This window comes from Sinocyclocheilus anshuiensis, unplaced genomic scaffold (assembly GCF_001515605.1).
Source record: "Sinocyclocheilus anshuiensis isolate Anshui unplaced genomic scaffold, SAMN03320099.WGS_v1.1 scaffold553, whole genome shotgun sequence".
Lineage (NCBI taxonomy): Eukaryota > Metazoa > Chordata > Actinopteri > Cypriniformes > Cyprinidae > Sinocyclocheilus > Sinocyclocheilus anshuiensis.
Window position 1 is genome coordinate 974,320 of NW_015539821.1, and position 21,207 is coordinate 995,526.

At 42.3% G+C, this 21,207-nt stretch overlaps 1 protein-coding gene across 1 annotated transcript in view; it reads left to right on the forward strand.

Moving 5' to 3' along the window:
* LOC107684130 (ankyrin repeat and fibronectin type-III domain-containing protein 1-like) overlaps positions 1–21,207 on the forward strand; it is a 92,396-nt gene that overhangs the window by 21,488 nt on the left and 49,701 nt on the right. The window contains exon 7 of the mRNA XM_016480342.1: positions 9,261–9,298. Within this exon, the coding sequence (XP_016335828.1) occupies positions 9,261–9,298 (38 nt within the window). The remainder of the gene's footprint in view (positions 1–9,260; positions 9,299–21,207) is intronic.

Sequence of the window (21,207 nt, forward strand, 5' to 3'; positions counted from 1 at the left end):
ACGGTGAAAGCCGATCCGGCGATCGACAATGCAAAGTTGTATTATTTCCTCAGCAACCAGCACGGATCAGCTCTAGGCATGACGAAGCGGATATCGTCCTCTTTTGGAAGGCCAGAAAAAGTAGTTTCACTTTCACAACGAATCACACAGTGCCTTCACGACATGGCGGTGGTGGCAACAATACTACAGCGAAAATAAAAGTTACGCCTTCTTTCTTTGCGTGAACATTTGGGCGGCGTTATGCAAATCTTCCCACATAGTGACGTAGATATGTGGGGGCGTGTTAGAACGAGCCGTTTTAGGTAGGCGTGGCTGACTCTTAACTTTTATAAAGAATATCTCTTTGGATTTGAGACTTTAGTCTTTGCAACTTTATAGATCTTCTTTATGCACCAAGAGCTTGTAACACTCCAAAGAGAAAGGAAAAATTTTAATCGCATCATATGACCCCTTTAAGATTTCTTTCTGCCATATTTCATCACTTGATTTCACACTTGCGTAACAGCTTGTTACAAAATATGCTCCAATTATTGAAGCTTCAGTCTGATAACCCAAGAATTGCCAGTAATCCGTCATAAAGGGAACGCTCATGTTTTTCACACCAGGCCGGTGTTTTCCTACACGACAGCACCCCAATGAATAATGAAACGGCACAATTTGCTAATGTGTTACTGAACGCCTGCACCATATGAAAGCCGGTTGTCACCTAGACATATAAAATGGTTGCGCAGGCCATGAATTTCAGCAGTCACTTAATATTGCTGCCACAAGAGCTGGGAGCTGCCAAGACCGGACTGCCAGGGGCATCACCACAGCCCCCTCTTCCTCCCAGACCAGAAGCGAGATCTGGGCTATGAATGCTAGCATTGCTCCCCTAATTGGGCCTGGGAGAGGTTTAACAACCATGCTACAGTTTACTCTACTGACAAATAGAAAAATAAAGGCCTTGTTCAAATTAGCACAGTGAAGTGAGAAGTTCTAGAAGCCCTTGACTGTCTTGGCTGTCAGCTCTGAGCTTGCCTAGCCTAATCTACAAAAAGAGGTTATTTGAGTTCAGTTCAAGCTGTTCGCTTCATTCATTACATCCAGAGCTGAAAACAGACTTCGGTTTCAGCCGAGAATGATCCTTTAAGCTGGTATGAGCGGGGTCAAGAAGCAGAAAACTCTTCGCGGAGTTCAGAGGGCAGATTAGATAAACCAGGCATCCATAATGATCCTCCGGCTGCTAAGCAATTAGCATTTAAATGCCTTGCCATCCACTGTTCATCTTGACTGAGCTGTATAGAAATGAGTCAAAGTGAATTATTGATTACAGTAATTTGAGGTCATACACCTCCGGCTTCCTCATGGGCTGCAATCATAACTACGCTCACGCTAACTAATTTGTCCAATTAGCGTGCTAAAACAGTATTAGGTTCCTTGATCTGTGTTGAGTTATTTTTTTTCTAAAAGTGTCACGAAAAACATTTACATTTATTCATGTAGCGAAAGATTTTATCCAAATCGACTTGCAAATGAGGAATGCTACAACACAAACAATTCTGCCGAAATAATCCAGCAGCATTGCATTTCTTCTTGGCTGATTTATGATTTGTTTGGGGACAAATTTGACTGGCTCTGTACAGTGGCATCACTAATAGTTAGTTAACACCAGGGGAGTGACTAACTTAAAGTAAGTTACTTTTGCTTACATAGTAAACCCAAAACAGTGTAGCTTTCCAGTAACAGGCTACTTTTCCATACACATAGTACATTTATGCATTTAGCATATATAATTGGACTGATAATTGAGTGGTTAAAATATTTAGTAAAAGTATTTTCATACACTACTGTTCAAAAGTACTGCTAAGTTAGATTTTTTTAAAAGCTTTTGAAAGAAGTGTCTTTTATGTTTAACAAGATTTGTATTTATTTGACCAAACATACAATAAAAACACTAATATTTTGAAATATTATAACAATTTAAAATGTCTTAATGTATTTTATATTAATAAATATATATTTTATTTACTTATTATACTTTATTTGAATATATTTTAAAATGTAATTTATTCATGTGATGGTAAAGCTGAATTTCAGCAGCCATTCCTCCAGTCTTCAGTGTCACATGGTCCTTCAGAAATCAGTCTAATATTCTGACTTGGTGCTGAAAAAACACACACATATATATTAAAAAACTTTAACATTATTTGATGAACGAAGTTAAAAAGAACAGCATTTATTTGAGATAGAAGTCTTTTGTAACATTATAAATGTCTTAACTGTCACTTTTGAACAATTTACGTATTTCTTGATTAATAGAAGTATTAATTTATTTAAAACAAAGTAATAAAATCTTACTGAACCCAAACTTTTGAAAGGTAGGGTATCAATAATTCTATAACAAAAATTATATATGTGTGTGTGTGTCTGTGTGTTTTTATTAGTGCTGGGCAATGATTACAATTTTTAATCGTTATTAATCGCATGATTTTCTGCGATTAATGGCATTGTTATGCACAAAATTCATCAATGAATTCAAAAGTAGTGTATTGTGCACTTTTTTCATTTAAAAGTACTGCTATATGAACAAAAGTGCAATAACAGTTGGTTAGCAAACACTTTAAACAAATAAGGTGTTTTTTTTACTTTTAATTAAAAAGTAATTTATAAATTATATATAAATGTTCCCTCCAAGCTGCGAAAAAATGAGTTGGGGAAAGCCATTTCATTGAATTCTAGTAAATGCTAAATATTTGCAATGCTTCGACAAACCGCTATAAAGTTGGTGTTGCTCTAGAACCGGAGAATGCGGTTTGCAGGTTTCATAGAAAGAGAATGATGTGCAAAAAAATCAGTCGCTGTAGAAATAGAATACTTTAATGGTTGTTGACGAAATAGCTCAACACGAGAGCTATATTATATTATATGATATTATGAATTGAACTGTTCTGCGTGAGATTTTTTCATTTAGTTACATCAAGGGTCAAATCAAATATAATTAATTAATTCAACTCCTTTTACGAAGTGCATGGACGCGGCTCTCTCCCCTCTGAGACAGATGGGAATCCGCATTCTCAACTACCTCGATGACTGGCTCGTTCTGGCCCAGTCGGAGGCAGAATTAATATCACACAGGACCCTCCTCCTCAGCCATCTGGAGTGCCTGGGACTCAGGGTCAATTTTGCCAAGAGCACGTTGTTCCCCAGCCAGCGAATATCATTCCTGGGGACAATTTTCGACTCAGCCCAGATGAGAGCTGTAGTCACGCCGGAACGGGCTCTGGCCATACGGAGGCTGGCGACCTCCTTCGAGATTGGTACCACTCGCCCTCTCAAAACGTTTCAGAGGATGCTGGGCCTCATGGAGGCGGCATCGCCAGCGCTACAGTTGGGTCTGCTTCATTTGCACCCCCTTCAGCGCTGGTTGAAATGGACGCCTGCAGATCAGGGTGAGTCAGGCCTGTGTAACAGCCCTGGCCCCCTGGAAGAACTCCATCTCCCGCTAGATGGAACAGGGCGTGGCCATGGGGATGGTTTTGCAGAAGGACAGTTGTCACGACAGACACCTCCAACTCAGGTTGGGGGGCGCTGTGCGAGGGCATACCTTCTTTCGGCCACTGGTCGAAAGCGGAAAAAGGCTTCCACATCAACTGCTTGGAAATGCTAGCAGTATGTCGAGCCTGTCAGTTCTTCCTGCCAGTCCTAAAGGGGCACCATGTGCTAATCCGATCGGACAACATGTCTGTGGTGTCCTACATAAATCGCCAGGGAGGCCTCTCCTCGAAGCGCCTCTTCACGCTGGTAGAGCGCCTCTTAGAGTGGGCCCAACCCAACCTGTGCTCGCTGAGGGCAGCGCATATGCCAGTCAAATTGAACCAAGGAGTGGACATGTTATCAAGGAGCAATGTCCCATCAGGGGAGTGGACGCTCCATCCGCAGACGGCTCAGAGGATCTGGAAGATCTTCGGTGAGGCCGAGGTAGACCTCTTCGCCTCAGAAGACAATTCTCACTGCCCAATTTATTTCTCAAAGACCAAGGACGCGTTGGCCCACGATTGGCCCAACCTTCTTCTTTATGCTTTTCCCCGATCGCCCTGATCCCACAGGAAATCAGGCGAGTAAAGGAACAAAAACACAAGGTTCTCCTGGTGGGCCCCCTTGGATGAACCAGCTGTGGCTATCAGAGCTAACTCAGCTGTTGGTAGCGGCCCCTTGGCCCGTTCCGCTGAGACGGGATCTCTTCTACGCCATTAAGTGGTCTTTTTTCTCCGCTTGTTGTCTAAACCGCGGCAAAGACCCTCATACTTCCGATTTTACAGAGGTATTGTCATTTCTGCAAGAGCTGCTGAATAAGGGACGCTCCCCATCCACGCTGTTCATATGTGTGTGTGTGTGTATATTTGCTACTTTAACTAGAACACTTTATACATACATTCAATATTAGCTTATAGTCTAGCAAACTATATCAAAACAGTAGCTTTACTGTAGCCACAGTTTTGGATTATCTTCCCCATCGATGGCTAACACATTATTGATGCTCATGTGAAAGTCGATTGTGATGCAGCAGTGGAGAGAGATTTAGTACATGCTGCCGTGGCAGAAGCAGGATTGTTCGGCACTGTGAAAAGGAGAATTGCTGTGGTTTTTATTTGACATGTTTATGAAGGGAAATGGTCAAATCCATCTATCTGTTAGTCTTCACTTGTAAGCTCACAAGACCAGATGTCTGTCCATCCAAGCAGATATTTTGGGATGGTGAATGCTTCCGTTTCCTGTCTGCCAGTGTGTTAGATTCTGATGTGAGAGTGTTTGCTCCCAGAATTTATCTGTCCACCGTATGCACAGCTGCGACCCGTTTTTCTGCTGTGTGGAGGTGTTAGTTTTAGTATGAGCTTTCAGACACCTGGTTTATAGCTTGATGCCTTACTTTAACACATTATATGAATGAATGAACTCTGTTTGTGCTGTTTGATTTAACGTTATGTTTAATCTTCAGACCTGTCAGAGTCATGGGACAAGTCATAAGATGAACAATCTTTTAGTAGAGCAGTGTTCCTTCGTTGACTGTTCTGCATCACAGCCAGAAAGACCGTATCATTCCATTGTCTTGGTCTCTGTTCGTGTTTTAAAGCAATTACAGCCCTTCCAAGCTCCTTTAACTCCCACAGATTGACAGCTGTCGCCCCTGAACTGTTGTATTAGCCCAGAAGGACCACTGACATTAAAAAACAGGCGCACACAAGAGCAGCCCTGTGTTGTGTTCCTGATAGAGCTTCCTGAGTGTGACATTTCACCAAAATCAACAAGCTGTCGATAGCAATTCTCTCGATTAGAAATCTCAAAGCTGCTAAGCTCAAAGTGCTGGTCGGCTGGCATTTGCTGCTCTCAGACATTTTGCTGTGTTCACATTTTCACACAGTTCAAGATTGCTCTCTCATTTTTGCTGGATTGTGTTTGATCTGGAAGTCAAAAACATGGCCTTGCTGAGTATGACTAAAGTCTGGTTATGGCAAGTAAACTGACTCCATAAAGTAACTGACTTCATTTTTTGTAATTGCACATTTGTTTCAAAAGCAGTTTGTTTCAGTGTCATGCACTTTACACTTTATTTGTCATAATTGTGACCTTAGATCTCACATTTGCAATTTTATATTTCACAGTTGCAATTGTAAGTTTATTTATCATAGTTCTCATATTTGCGACTTTATATTTCAAAATTTGGCTTTTGTCAGTGTTATTGTAGTATCATGGAGATGCTATTATAGTTTTTATTAAGATTTTGAATTAGTGTATATATATATATATATATATCCTTTTAATTTTAGTTTAATTTTTGGTAACGTTGGGTGTTTTTGTCATTTTCATTTGTTTTTGTATTTTTTTAAATATGTCTATATCATTTTTTATAATTTTTATTTAAGTTTTATTTTACTACATCAAATTAAAATAAATTAACATTAGAAAGTTTTTTTAAATATTTTATTTCAGCTACAATTTATTCTATTTCAAGTAACGAAACTGCAAGTAACAACAGCACTGTAAAAAAGGTGGGACTTACAGGTGCAATATTGAGAATTTCTCCCAAGTGGTTAGTCTCATTCTTTCTAGCCAAGTTTTGTATGATTTTGTGTATACACCTTATATCAGATATTCAGCATTTACATTATGTGTGAAACATCTAACTTGCCAGAAAGAGTAGTTTATGGGAATGTTGGGGAATTGGTTGTCAGTTTGTTTCACACAATTGCACTCTTAATGATCATTGTCATTCATCCCCAGCTGATCTCATCAAAACGCTATGCGAGCAGATAAGCAGCATTTATGGGGACTCAGTCCCTCTTGGATATATTCACGACTCTTCACGCTATGAGCTTTGTTAGGAAGCATATACTATAACCCAGATACTGCTGGGTTTGGAATAGAACATTGTGTACCACACACTGTGGCAAATGTGTCATCATCAATGGAAATTGATTCAGCTTGTTGTGAACATCTCAGTGAGTCACATCATATACTGTAAGACATGTTCTTTCAGTATGCGAAAATATGTTTTTCTTTACTTTGTTCAGGAGAAAGAGGTTCATGTCTATTGAGCCTTTTGTCAATTTCAACCAGAAGAACTGTCTGGAGTGGACAGTGTAGTATTTTCTTTTCGTTTTATATCAGTATGATATATAGTGATGTTATTTTTGTGCAGATATTGATTTAAGGAGTATTTTCAACATCCAGTGGCACAAGCACATCAGATATTGCTTTGCAAAGCCTTTACAGGTCTACAGATAATTATTTCTTAATTTCCCATTTCTTTTGTTTGGTTATTTAAAAAGGCTGATTGCCTTGCGTTCCTGCTTCCATTTCATATTAAAGCTAATTAAGGACCCCTTTCATGAGAATTAACTTTGAATTAACTTTTTAAGTGTTGGTTTCCTTGAACAAATTATGCAGTTAAAACAGAGGGTACCAATGTATGAGTGGTGTGTGACTAGACTTTTGAAATGAGGAAGCAACTTCTCCTCTCTGTGTTTGAGAGCATTTATTTTCAGTTTTACTTTGACACCATTTCCGGGTATTGAACACCATTTACCATAAACTTTCAACAAACAGCCAATAGTTTGAATGATTATATTCTCTTAAAAAGGTTCTTTATTGGCATTAATATTTCCATGAAGAACCTTAAACATTCATGGAAACTTTCCATTACACAAAATGTTCTTTGTAGGTTCTGTACGGTGTACTCCAAGAAAAAATGTTTTTTTTTTTTTTTTAAGAACTGAACTTAAAAAGAATCTTCCCCAAAGAACGAAGAACTTTGGTTCTTTGGGGAACCAAAAATTGTTCTTCTAAAAAAGAAAAAAAAAACAAAGTGTGACATATGGCCAAGTATGGTTACCCATACTCTGAATTAGTGCTCTGCATTTAACCCATCCTAAGTGCACACACACACACAGTGAACACACACCCGGAGCAGTGGGCAGCCATTTATGCTGCAGCGCCCGGGGAGCAGTTGGGGGTTCGGTGCCTTGCTCAAAGGCGCCTCAGTCGTGGTATTGAAGGTGGAAGAGAGCACTGTACATTCACTCCCCCCACCTACAATCCCCGCTGGTACGAGACTCGAACTCGCAACCTTTGGGTTACAAGTCCGGCTCTAACCATTAGGCCACAACTTCCCCATGGAAGTCTGATTCTATGGAATCATTGCAAAAACTCCATTTTAAAACCTTTATTTTTAGGAGTATATTTGCATGCTATTTATTAAAACTACTGAAATAAAAATATTAGTCAGATTAAAACTTTTTAAGGTTTAGCATTTTTATGTTGCTCCAAAAATAATACAGTACAATCAATAGTAGTAATGCAGTAAAAGCATTTTGTGTGGCTTTTATTCTGTTTTTCATCTACTATTATTAGTACTATTGTAGTCCTTCTCTTCACCTTTTTTCACACCTTTAATCATCAAAATCACAGGTGTCACTATGGTAGCATACATGAAAAAGCACCTCTATTTTAAACAAACCTAAAACCGGCTCACTCACAGATCATTTCATGATTCAGCTATTTTAAGATTCAGTCGTGACCAAATAGTGTGGTGATAATTAGTCAATTTATTTACATGTATATGAATATATATATATATATATATATATATATATTCATACAGTATGTGCTCAGTATATGTACATTTCAGCTGTAAACACATTATGAAAATTATCACATTATCAAAGACATTATGAAATTTATGTTTTCTTGTGAACGTCATGGGAGTCAAGAGACAGACACTGCCTCCCTGTAATCTGCCATTGTCACTGTTGGACTAAAATAAATAAATAAGTGGTTTATATCTCGTTCCATTGCATTCTCATTGTTCTCTATTCCATTTTTCACATTTTATACATTTTTGCTTTTCATATTTGTATTTTTTGCCTCCCTTGAATCCTCCAAAAAACATTCCTGCTGTGTTTATAATTGCATAAAATAACAAAGACCACATAAGGAACAAAGTACTGAATGCTGTAACAGGTCAAGTATGTACAAATCTATTTTTGTGTACTTCACCCATAATAATACTTATGATACATTTTTACTTTGGGTGAGTTTCATGCATTGGTAGCTGATCGATGTGAACAGTTTTCAGCATTTGTACATGGCGTTAGATGTCAGATGAAAGGATATGCACATCTACAGGAAAGGTAATTTCCAAAACATATTCTCGAAAGTTGCTATGACAACAGTGAGAGTGCCATTCCCAAGCGTGAGGACAGAGTTTCTGGTAACAGAAGTGCTTTGGTGTCTGCGCTGATTACGGTGTAATTAGAAAATTGAATATTTCTGTTTGGCATTGTAGTAGTAGAGAGTGTTAATATCATTAACTCACCTTACGTAAGCAACGAGGGGCCACATTTACACATCTGTTTTACGCATCGATGTGTCTGCTGTGGAATTCTAGACTTGTAATTCAGGCACTTTAGTTTCATGCATTTTTGTCATGTTGCCTTTATTTGACTTATGGGTAATTCAATACTTATACAATCTAGTATTAGTTTGGTAAAGTTCATAATTACGTAACATCTGATTTACTTTCTAAGCAAAAGCATAAAAGTGACAGTTTTTAAACAAAACTATTTATATAACAAGTTTTTAAACAAAAAAACAATTTTAACCTTTGAGTAAGTTTTTGAATAGCATACTGATCAATTTAGAATTAATCTTATAATCAAGGTTAATTTATAATTAATGTTAATATAAATGATGTTTAAAGTTTTGTTTACTTAATTTTGCAGAGTCTTGGAGCCACTGGCAGATACGAAACCCATAAAAAGTAAGTGGTTTATTTTACATACTTCACCTTCTAAAACTCCATGCAGCTGTCAGAAATGAAAAGGGAAAAGATGAAGACAGTGAACAGATGTTGAACTAATGATGGCACTATCAAATTGTTCACAAAATTGACAAACTTGAGGAAACTCAGCAATATGATATAAGTGTAACTACAGTTGCCTAATGTGCTCGGCATGAACTCTTTATTTATTTATTCATTAATGCAAAGCAGTAAAATTCTGTATTTCTGGTTTAGACATGTTCCGACTTCAGAACCAAGATATCAGAAGATTTTGTTATCATACCTGTTTATTTTGTGCTTGTTATCATTGTTTCCCTTGTGATTCACATTGCAATTTTTCATCCAATCAAAATGCACAGAAGAGCATGTTTCTAAGCTATTGGTTTTATCAATATGAATCCATGGGGGGTTTAAGGCATAGACACTATTACTCAGTAGCAGCCAATATCCGAGAGTGTTATATGCGCTATTATTGGCTGATCTGGTGACCTGCTCAGATGAAACTTCATGAAGATTTGCTTTTTGACATCTTAACTTGACTGAACTATCTGCAGCATTTACTGTTTGCTAATGTATTTATTCATTCATTTATCTGTTGCAATTTATTCATGAGCAAAAACAATGCATGGCAGTTCTGTGGCAATTCCCAGTGTGTAATAGCTCTACAGGTGTTTGTCATTCCTTTTGATGCAGTTTTATTTTTACAGTCAAGCATTGTACTCAGGCCAACACAACAATACATTTTCTACAAAACCAGAAGAGCCTCTTATGAGGTTTTAAAATCCCTAACCTGTCAGTTTGTTTGGGTAATAGTGTGTTTGCATGCACACATCTAATAGCTGCAGAGGGAAACTGTTTTGAATGCTTCCCCCTTGGTGAGAAACCGTGCTGCCTGCAGTCTGAATCAGTGGAGCCCATGGTATCCATTAAGAAATATGGCACTAGTAGCGTTGCCATGGAGATCAACTCAATGGAAGCCGCATTTAAGCCTCAGGAAGACATAATCAAGTCCTTTGGCTTTCATTCCAGAGATATGTTCTGCAACAGTGTGGTGTTGATACATTGCATTGCTTTGCAATTTAATGATTCAAATTATTTAGACTATTATAAAGATGTTATAATGCTGCTGTATTCCATCACACATGTACACATCAGCTTTTGTAGCAGTGCAATTATGTTATTAACGGTGAAAGTGATAGTTGACCCTAAATGAAAAATCTGTCATCATGTCTGTGGAAAAAAAAGCTGTGAAAAAGCACCATTCACTTTCATTGTATGGAGAAGAACAGCTTGAACTCCTTTAGTGTTCCACGGAGAAAAGATTTAGAGATTTTGAAAGACATGAATGTACACATCAGCTTTTGTAGCAGTGCAATTATGTGATTAAGGGTGAAAGTGATAGTTGACCCTAAATGAAAAATCTGTCATCATGCCTCATCCTTGTGTCTCTCCAAACCTGTATGATTTTTTTTTTTTGGATCATAAAAGTAATAGTTTAGAAGAATATTTGAGTTGCTCTTTTCCATACAATGCAAGTAAATGGGAACCACGACCTGCCAAGCTCCAAAAAGGGCAAAAAGCACCATAGAAGCTTAATAAAGTATCCCATACTACCTGTGCAATATACTGTATTTCTAGACGTCTAAAGCCACAGAATGAAATTTAAAGGAATAGGTCAGCCAAAAATGAACATTTGCTGAAAATGTACTCAACCCTCAGGTCATCCAAGATATAGATGAGTAGATGAGCTCACCAATCGATCATCTGCAGTGAATGGGTGCTGTTAGAATAAGTTCAAACAGCTAATACAAAATAATCACAATAATTTAAAAGTAACTCCAGTCCATCAGTTAACGTCTTGTGCAGTGAAAATTGGTTACAAACGTAACCTCGTGTAGATAACTTGACTACTTAAATTTGTAAGGGAATTAATTATTATTAATTCATTCAGGTTTTGATAGGACTCGGGTCTGAATCCCGAAGTTCACCTGATTAAACCGATTTCAAATTTGTTATGTTACACTTTAAATCAAGGGTCGTCCAGCGAGCCGTGACCTCAGTATATTTTAACAAATTGACTATGTATTCTCCTGGCCACGGATAAATACGTTCTTTGATAATTTGTAAGCTCTTAGAGAGGTAACGTTGATCTTGGCAAAAGTTTTGACCTGGAAATTATATGACACCAAACCAAATATTCTTTATAAATGAAACACACAGTGTAACTGCACAGCCATTGGTTTGTACAGTACACTTCAAAAAATGAACCAATGGCTCGGCAGCAGTGCTGCACAAACCTATGGCAGCGAAGCCCGCCAAAGCCCGCCAGAATGGGCGGAGTCATCTGGCTATATAAGCGCCCGCTTCGCCATAGGATTCGGGTTACTTTGACTGAAGCGATGACTGAGTCGTGCAGCTGCATGGCACGGCTAGCAACGCAGTACTCGTTCCCGTATCTCAGGGAACCGAGGTTACATTTGTAACCGAGTACGTTCCCTTTCGATACTACACTCGTACTGCGTCTGCTAGACGCTATGGGAACAGTACAATCACGCCATGCCATGGCAGAGGAACAACCAAGATAATTCTTGTCCTAAGCACCTCAGGGCCCAAGAAACAAGAACAATAAACTCCTCCTGGCTGAACAGGCTAGCCTCGTGAAGGCCTCACCCAGCCAAGTGATCGTTCCAACAGACTTGCGCAGCCTTAGCACCCAAGGGGGCCGAGAGCACACAAGCAAGCTCTCTGACAGGTATGGGCATATTACATCCAAGCTGCACTCAGAGCGAACTGCGCACCATTTAAGCAGAAAGAACCCTAGCCTGCAAGGCAGGGACATCCAGGTTATAGAACCTAGCAAAAGTGGATGGCGAGGCCCAGCACAAATTTCTGCAATAGACCACGCCCACGAAGAGGCGATGCCTCTAGTTGAGTGGGCTCGTACTCCAACTGGGCATTGCAGGCCCAGGGAAGAGTAGGCTAGCAAAATAGCGCCGATTATCCACTTAGAAAGTCTCTGCTTCGTGACCGGGTGTCCTTTAGCGCGGTCACCGAAGCAAACAAAGAGTTGTTCCGACTGCCTAAATTGGGCGAAACGCTCGATGTAGACCTTCAGAGCCCTAACTGGGCAGAGTAAATACAACTCCTGGTCTTCCTCCGAGAGAGGAAGCGCAGAGAGATTGATAACCTGTGCTCTGAACGGAGTCGAGAGCACCTTAGGTACATAGCCATGCCTTGGTTTCAGGACAACCCTGGAGTCGGCAGGCCCGAATTCCAGGCAAATAGGGGTTATAGAAAATGCCTACAAGTCACCCACTCGTTTGACCAATGCTAGCGCTAGTAGCAGAGCGGTTTTAAATGGCAGGGACCGAAGGTCGACGGACTGCAGCGGCTCAAAGGGAGGGCCCTTAAAGGCCCTCAGAACAGTGGGCAGGTCCCACGTAGGGACAGTGAGAGGCCGAGGCGGATTTAGCCTTCTGACTCCTCTCAGAAAACGAACAACAAGGTTGTTGCTGCCGACCGTTTGACCCGCTATAGGGGCGTGAGAAGCCGCTATAGCCGCCACATAGACCTTGAGCGTGGACGGGGAGAGACCCTTGTCCAACAGCTCCTGCAGAAAGGACAGTATCACAGATATGTCGCAAGTGAGCGGATCCTTGCCGCGGTTTGAGCACCAGGCAGATAACACCGACCATTTAAGGGCGTAGAGGCGTCTTGTCATCGGAGCTCTAGCCTGAGAAATGGTGTTCAATACACACTCTGTTAGACTAATAGGCTCCCGTCGAGTGGCCACAGGTGCAAGGCCCACAGCTCTGGCCTGGGGTGCCATATAGTCCTGTTCGCCTGGGAGAGGAGATCTCGCCTCAGGGGAATAGGCCATGCCGAAGACTTCCCAAATTTGTTGAATTGTCTGCGGATGAAGCATACACTCCTCTGACGGGACCTTGCTTCGTGACAACATATCTGCTCCTCGGTTCAATATGCCCGGAACGTGTGCTGCTCTCAGCGAACGTAGGTTTAGCTGTGCCAATTCCAAGAGGCGCTCTACTAATACAAGGAGCTGCTTCGAGGATAGCACCCCCTGGCGATTTATGTAGGACACCACCGTCATGCTGTCTGAACGGACTAAGACATGGTGTCCCTTGAGGTCTGGTAGGAAGGTTTGACAGGCCCGCCATACCACCATCATTTTGAGGCAGTTGATGTGCAGACTGCTTTCCGCTATCGACCAGAGGCCGAACGTCAGTTTCCCTTCGCACAGAGCTCCCCAACCTGTGTTGGAAGCATCCGTCGAAACCACCTTCCTCCTGTAGACCATTCCCAGGGGAACTCCCTGTTCCATCCATTGAATGTTCATCCAGGAGGCCAGGGCCGTTACACAGGCCTGATCTACCCTGATAATTAGGCGTCCATGACGCCACGCGTAGGATGGAACCCGCGGTTTCAGCCAGTGTTGGAGGGGGCGCATTCTCAGCAGGCCCAACCGTAGTACTGGAGATGCTGCAGCCATGAGGCCTAGCATTTTCTGAAACCTTTTGAGGGGGTGAGAGGCGCCAGCTTTGAAGGAAGCCGCGAGCTGCCGTATACTCAGGGCGCGCTCTGCTGTGACCTTTGCTTCCATCTGAGCCGAGTCGAACACTGAACCCAGGAACGAGACTCGCTGGCTGGGAACCAGTGCGCTCTTGGCAAAGTTCACCCTGAGCCCCAGACATTCCAAATGGCTGAGGAGAAGGGCTATGTGAGATAGTGTGAGACAGTGACTCCTCCCTTGACTGGGCCAGGACGAGCCAGTTGTCGAGGTAGTTGAGAATGTGGATTCCCGCCTGTCTCAGGGGGGAGACTTCGTAAAAGTGTGTGGAGCCAGGGACAGCCCGAAGGGACGAGGAAGTAACGGCTGTAGAAGCCTGGGCCGGGGAAACCACTTCTATGGCTCCTTTTTCCAGCAAATTCCTCACTTCGGCCGAAGTGGGGACCACTCCGCTGAAGCGCGGGGGTCTTCGAGCAAATTGGAGCAAATTGACTCGAAGCATCTGCAGAGCTGGAGCGCTTGGGTAGGAAGTGTCGCATGGCCTTGGATGACTTCTGTGCTTCAGTAAAGCGCTCAGCGAAGCCCTCGACAGCCGATCCGAATAGACCATTAGGGGAGACCGGAGCGTCGAGGAACGGGACCTTGTCAGCGTCCTTAATCTCGGTCAGGGTCAGCCATAGGTGGCACTCCAGCACAACCAGACTGGCCATGGAGCGTCCAATAGCCTGAGCCGTGGTCTTTGTTGTGCACAAAGCCAGGTCTGTCGCACTTCTGAGCTCTCTGAGCGTCGCGGGGTCCGGGCCTGACTCGTCTGCGCTGGCGAGGAGCTTGGCCTGGAAGACCTGGAGCACGGCCATTAAGTGAAGCGCCGAGGCCGCTTGCCCTGCCGATGAGTAAGCGCGACCAGCGAGCTCTGACGTCATCCTACATGGCTTGGACGGATGGACAGGCTTGGCCTTCCAGCAGGGGGCGCATTCTCAGCAGGCCCAACCGTAGTACTGGAGATGCTGCAGCCATGAGGCCTAGCATTTTCTGAAACCTTTTGAGGGGGTGAGAGGCGCCAGCTTTGAAGGAAGCCGCGAGCTGCCGTATACTCAGGGCGCGCTCTGCTGTGACCTTTGCTTCCATCTGAGCCGAGTCGAACACTGAACCCAGGAACGAGACTCGCTGGCTGGGAACCAGTGCGCTCTTGGCAAAGTTCACCCTGAGCCCCAGACATTCCAAATGGCTGAGGAGAAGGGCTATGTGAGATAGTGTGAGACAGTGACTCCTCCCTTGACTGGGCCAGGACGAGCCAGTTGTCGAGGTAGTTGAGAATGTGGATTCCCGCCTGTCTCAGGGGGGAGACTTCGTAAAAGTGTGTGGAGCCAGGGACAGCCCGAAGGGACGAGGAAGTAACGGCTGTAGAAGCCTGGGCCGGGGAAACCACTTCTATGGCTCCTTTTTCCAGCAAATTCCTCACTTCGGCCGAAGTGGGGACCACTCCGCTGAAGCGCGGGGGTCTTCGAGCAAATTGGAGCAAATTGACTCGAAGCATCTGCAGAGCTGGAGCGCTTGGGTAGGAAGTGTCGCATGGCCTTGGATGACTTCTGTGCTTCAGTAAAGCGCTCAGCGAAGCCCTCGACAGCCGATCCGAATAGACCATTAGGGGAGACCGGAGCGTCGAGGAACGGGACCTTGTCAGCGTCCTTAATCTCGGTCAGGGTCAGCCATAGGTGGCACTCCAGCACAACCAGACTGGCCATGGAGCGTCCAATAGCCTGAGCCGTGGTCTTTGTTGTGCACAAAGCCAGGTCTGTCGCACTTCTGAGCTCTCTGAGCGTCGCGGGGTCCGGGCCTGACTCGTCTGCGCTGGCAATGAGCTTGGCCTGGAAGACCTAGAGCACGGCCATTGAGTGGAGCGCGAAGGCCGCTTTCCCAGCCAATGAGTAGGCACGACCAGTGAGGGCTGACGTCGCCCTGCATGGCTTGGATGGATGGGCAGCCTTAGCCTTCCAGCCGATCGCAGTGGGTGGGCAGAGATGCGCGGCCACTGCCCCGTTGAGCGGAGGCAACTTCTCATACCCCCTGCCTTCAGCGCCGTTGACCGAGGTGAGGGCGGATGAAGCAGCAGAGTGGAGGTGGGCAGATTATGGGCGAGCCACGATCTGGTGAGCTCGTCGTGGACCTCCGGAAAGAAAGGAGAGGATCGCTGGCGAGGGGCTTGACGGCTCCCCGGCAGGAACCACTCGTCCAGACGGCTGCGGGAGGGTTCTTGCGGCGGAGACCACTGCAATCCCAGCTCTTCGACGGCTTTGGAGAGGACACGGAGTAATTCGGCGTCCGTCCCGGGTTTAGCGTCGCTGGGCTCGGATGGCGGCAGGGGGGCGGGGTCAGCAATCGAGCCCGACAGCTCCTCCGCGTCCGAGGCTGCTAATGACAGGCTGTCATCCAGCAGCTCTTCATCACTTCCACCAAACGAGACCAGATCACTCGTGCTGGCAGAGGGATGCTGGTCTGTCTGGGTGAAGAGGACGTACCGCAGTAATGGCGCGGCATTTGAAACAACGCAGAGAAATTTGCTCTTTAGAAATTTGCTCTTATAACTCGCCAGATGGCGGCAGGGGATCTATATGCTATTGCTCGTGCTGAAGGCGTCGAAGGCGCTGGATCAGCCGGGCAAAGTCGTTCCACTGCAAGGCGTGTCAACGGCGAGCAGGCTCTTCAGTCAGCAAAGATGCGAAGAATGTCGTCGTCGCTGAAGGAGAAGAAATCTGAATCCTATGGCGAAGCGACCGCTTATATAGCCAGATGACTCTGCCACTTCTGGCGGGCTTTGGCGGGCTTCGCTGCCATAGGTTTGTGCAGCACTGCTGCCGAGCCATTGGTTCGTTTTTTAAACATACTGCAGAAACCAATGGCCATGCAGTTTCACTGCGTGATTGAAAAAGGCTTCAGTTCAGGAGAAAAAAGGACTTTTTACTCATAGCGTCTAGCAGATGCAGTACGAGTGTAGTATCGAAAGGGAACTGTGTTTGTAAAAAACTAATTATTATCAGATGTTTGGGCGCTCATTCTGATGGCACCCATTCACTTCAGAACAAATGATGTAATGTTCAATTTCTCTAAATCTGTTTTGATGAAGAATCAAACTCAACTACAGCTTGGATGGCCTGAAGGAGGGTAAATATTCATATTTAGGTGAACTATTCCTTTAAGTTATTATTCACTAAAAATCTGTGGTCACCATTCACTTTCATTGTATGGAGAAGAACAACTTGAACTCCTTTTGTGTTCCACAGAGAAAAGAAAGTCATACTGGGTTTGAAAGACATGAAAGTGAGTAAATACTGACAGAATTTAGCACTAATACTAGAGCACTGTACAAATTACAAATGAAGTCTGTCATTATTTTGGCCGAAAAATATGACTATCTTTGAAACAGCAGATGGCTTCACAGACAAAAATAAAAGTTTGAACGTCAAGATCATCTATTCGCTTCCTATGAACAATGATAACATCAGGACCAGTTGTCAGCTGCTTGATTTATGCTCGGTCAGTCGAGGCAGTCTCTGGCTCACTTCTCACTGATGGATGTGCATGCTCACGACACAGGAGACTTTAAAGTGACGCTACCAGTCGAAACATTGCATTTGATGTCTGAATTTTGTGCCAAAAAAAAGAATAGTCCAGGTTGTTCTCAGGATGAGTTGTACTTTCACTGACACAAATTGTTCTGAATTATAGTTTCGGCTGACTCACCCTAGCTTGGGACACAGAAATCCATGTTGCCCACACATAAAGGTAACACTCGAGTTTGTTAAGGAGGGTTACGTAAAGATCTCTTTGATGTTTATATAAGCTTTATACGACACTTGACTTTTATACGCTGAATGATTGAATCACAGAGTCCTTAATCATGTGCCAATAGTTTAGCTTAACAAATTCAGTCAATTAAACATTGTGTTGCCTGCAGTGGGCTCCTTCAAACTGCAGTTAGTTCACCCAAAAATGAATATCCTGTCATCATTAATCTCCCTTGTGTCATTCCAAACTTGTATGACTTCTGTGGAATATAAAAGCAGATATTTTGAGAATTTTGACAATACCCTTGTGACTATTAACCGAATACAAGAACCTGATCTAGTACAATGACTATTTATATGGAACATTAACAGATTTGAAATATAAAATAGTAATTTACCTAAAAGAGCCTTTGCAACATGTGTAACTTTCTCCTTTGATGTAAACCAATAACCAATCTAAAGATTCATACAAAATTCAATGATGCGTCCGTGACTCTGCACCAGTGACAAAGCGTAATGCTGCATCATAAACAGAATCTAATTTTCTAAGTAAAGAAGTAGCTGCATGCATATATAAATGATCACCATAATCAATTATAGATAAAAATGTACTCTCTACTAACTTCTTACGGGCCTTATAAGGAAAGCAGTTTTTTAAACGATAAAAGAAACCTAGTTTTGGCCTAAGCTTTTTCAACAACTTATCAATATGTATATCAAAAGCTAATCTTTCATCCATCCAGATACCTAGATATTTATAGGAGCTAACTCTTTCTATAAGTGAACCGTTCAAGGTTGTAATTGTCAGATCTGTTACCTTAGTGCGACCACGACTAAAAATCATATACTTTGTTTTTTTTTTGTTTAAAACCAGTTTTAACTGCAGCAACGAGCGCTGCAATACTTTTAAAAGGATTCTGTAGTTGCTGTAAAGCTTGATTTACCGAAGATGCTGCTGTATAAATAATTGTATTATCCGCATACAAATGTATTTTAGCTGAGTCTATTCCATGACCTAAATCATTAATATAAATAGAAAATAACAAAGGGGCTAAAACAGATCCTTGAGGAACCCCAGTATTTACATGATGAAAAGGTTAATTGTAATTTTCAACAGACACACATTGAGTGCGTTCTGAAAGATCATTTTCAAACCATTTTAAAGCAGCTTCACTAAGATCTAAAAACCTAAGACTCTGTAACATTAATTTGTGATCTACTGAATCAAAAGCTTTAGACAGATCAATAAATAGAGCAGCACAGGACTTTTTACTATCTAGAGAGGTTATAATATCATTTGAGGTTAACGTAGCTGCAGTAATGGTGCTATGTCCCTTTCTGAACCCTGACTGATAATCCTGAAGAATATTATTAACTGACAAAAAAATTTTAATTGATCGTTTATCAATGATTCAAAGACTTTTGCTAAGACCGGCAAACTAGAAATAGGGCGGTAGTTATTTGGATCTGCAGGATCTCCCCCCTTTAATAATGGAGTAACCATTGCTGATTTCCACATTTTTGATATTACATTGGAGGTGAGACTTAAATTAAATATAGAGGCTATAGGTTCTGCTACAAGATCAGCTGCCAGTCGTAGGAAATAGGGCTTAATTTTATCGATTCCTGGTGATTTTTTTAGTATCTAAATTCTCTAGAGCTTTATGGACCTGTGTAGTAGTGATAGGCATGAAATTAAATGAATGTGAAGTGCAGTATTGAGCAAGCTCAACAGTTTCCATAGAAGTATGGACACCCGAGTTAATAGACTCGGAGGTTGAGCCAACTGATATTAAGTAATTATTAAAAATATCTGCAACAACTTCTCTGCCCTTAACTTCAGCGTGATTAACATTTAAATGATTTGGGAAATTAGATACCAGTTTAAGTACTAAAATAGATTTAACTAATTTCCAAAAATTTAAAGGATTATTTAGGTTTTCATTTATCATAGACAGATAATAATCACACTTTGCAGTTTTGATTAATTTTGTGCACTTATTTCGTAATGCTCTGTAAGAAATCCAATCTATAGAATTATTTGATTTCTTTGCCTTGGCCCATGCAGCATTCCTCTGTTTTATAAAAGTAGAAATGCTGTCATTGAACCAAGGATTATCTTTACCACTTAACCTAAATTGTTTAACTGGGGTATGTTTATCACATATGGATAAGAATGTTGATCTGAAATAGTCCCAGGCCATATTAACATCTGGTATACATGAAACAACTTGAATGAACATGAAACCCAATGTTCTTCTAATATCAGGTTTGGAATGACATGACGGTGAGTAAGTAAAGAAATGATGAGTGAGGATTCATTTTTGGGTTCATTTTTGGTCAAGCTGTACATTTGATTAGAATTGCATTCATTGGAATTAAACTCATGATCTTAACATTGCTAGTGTGGTACTCTACCCATTAAGCTTCACAAACATCAGCGTTTTCATTTATAAAATATTGCAGACAGTTGATAATTCACTCTACAAGTTCTTGGAGCTTGATTTTGGCTCTAGTATCCACTTCCCACTTTTTCTGTTCATTGCAGTAGCTGTTTCAAGACTAATCGCCATCCTACATATGGTTTGCTCTTCGCCTGAGGAATCGGCACATGATATCGTGGATTTGACTGCCCATAAACAATATTTTTAGTTTCTGAACAAAATGCTAATAGAAACCAAGCCTCCAAGCCCATACCCCCAAAGAGATGTGTGTCGCAGAGTTGTTGTCATGGCCTTTGTTTTGCCTGCCATGCAAATGGAACACTTAGCCTTGAGCTGTGGAGAGAAGCTGCACACAAAATCCCGCTTAGAAGAGAACGCTTGCTCTTTCACGCCGTCGTGACTTGGTAAACTGCCTTCTTATTGGCTACGTGCTCACTCCTCTCATAGCCCCCCTTCTGCAGGTTTCTCGTCTTTCCATGAATCAAGAAATATCTGGAAGCAGCTGCAATGTGAGACGACTGGATCAGGTTAGAAATGACATGTGTTTAGAAGTGGTTTTGTGATAGCTACAACTTCACATGAAGTTCCACGAGTACTCATAAAGCCGTTTCATGCTTCAAGCAATAGGAACGAAGGGTGTCTTTTTTTTATCTCCGTCCATTTGCCTCACTGGTTCTACCTGTTTTCACACCTTCCTTTTGTACTTTCAGTCATCCTACACCTGTGCTTATGTACTATTACTAGTTGGCCTGGTTTCCTCTTTGTTTCCTTGTAGTATCACTTTTAACTTCCTCTTGACTACTGTTGTCAAAAGTACCGATGATGGTACTGAAATTTTGAAAATGTGACAATACCAGCATTTCCCGCTAGCATTTTGAGCAGATTCTTGAACAGCTCTGATTGGCCATTGTGTTCACGCGCTCAACAGGTAGTGACCAATCAGAGCTGTTTAAGGGTGCTTTCACACCTGGCCTGTTGTTTCGGAACCTGGCGCGTTTCCCCCCTTAGCTCGGTTTGTTTGGGTATATGTGAACACGGCAATCGCGCTCGGATCCGCGCCAAAACAATCGGTCCGAGATCGCCTGAACGAGGTGGTCTCGGCTCGATTGAAAACGAACTCTGGAGCGGTTC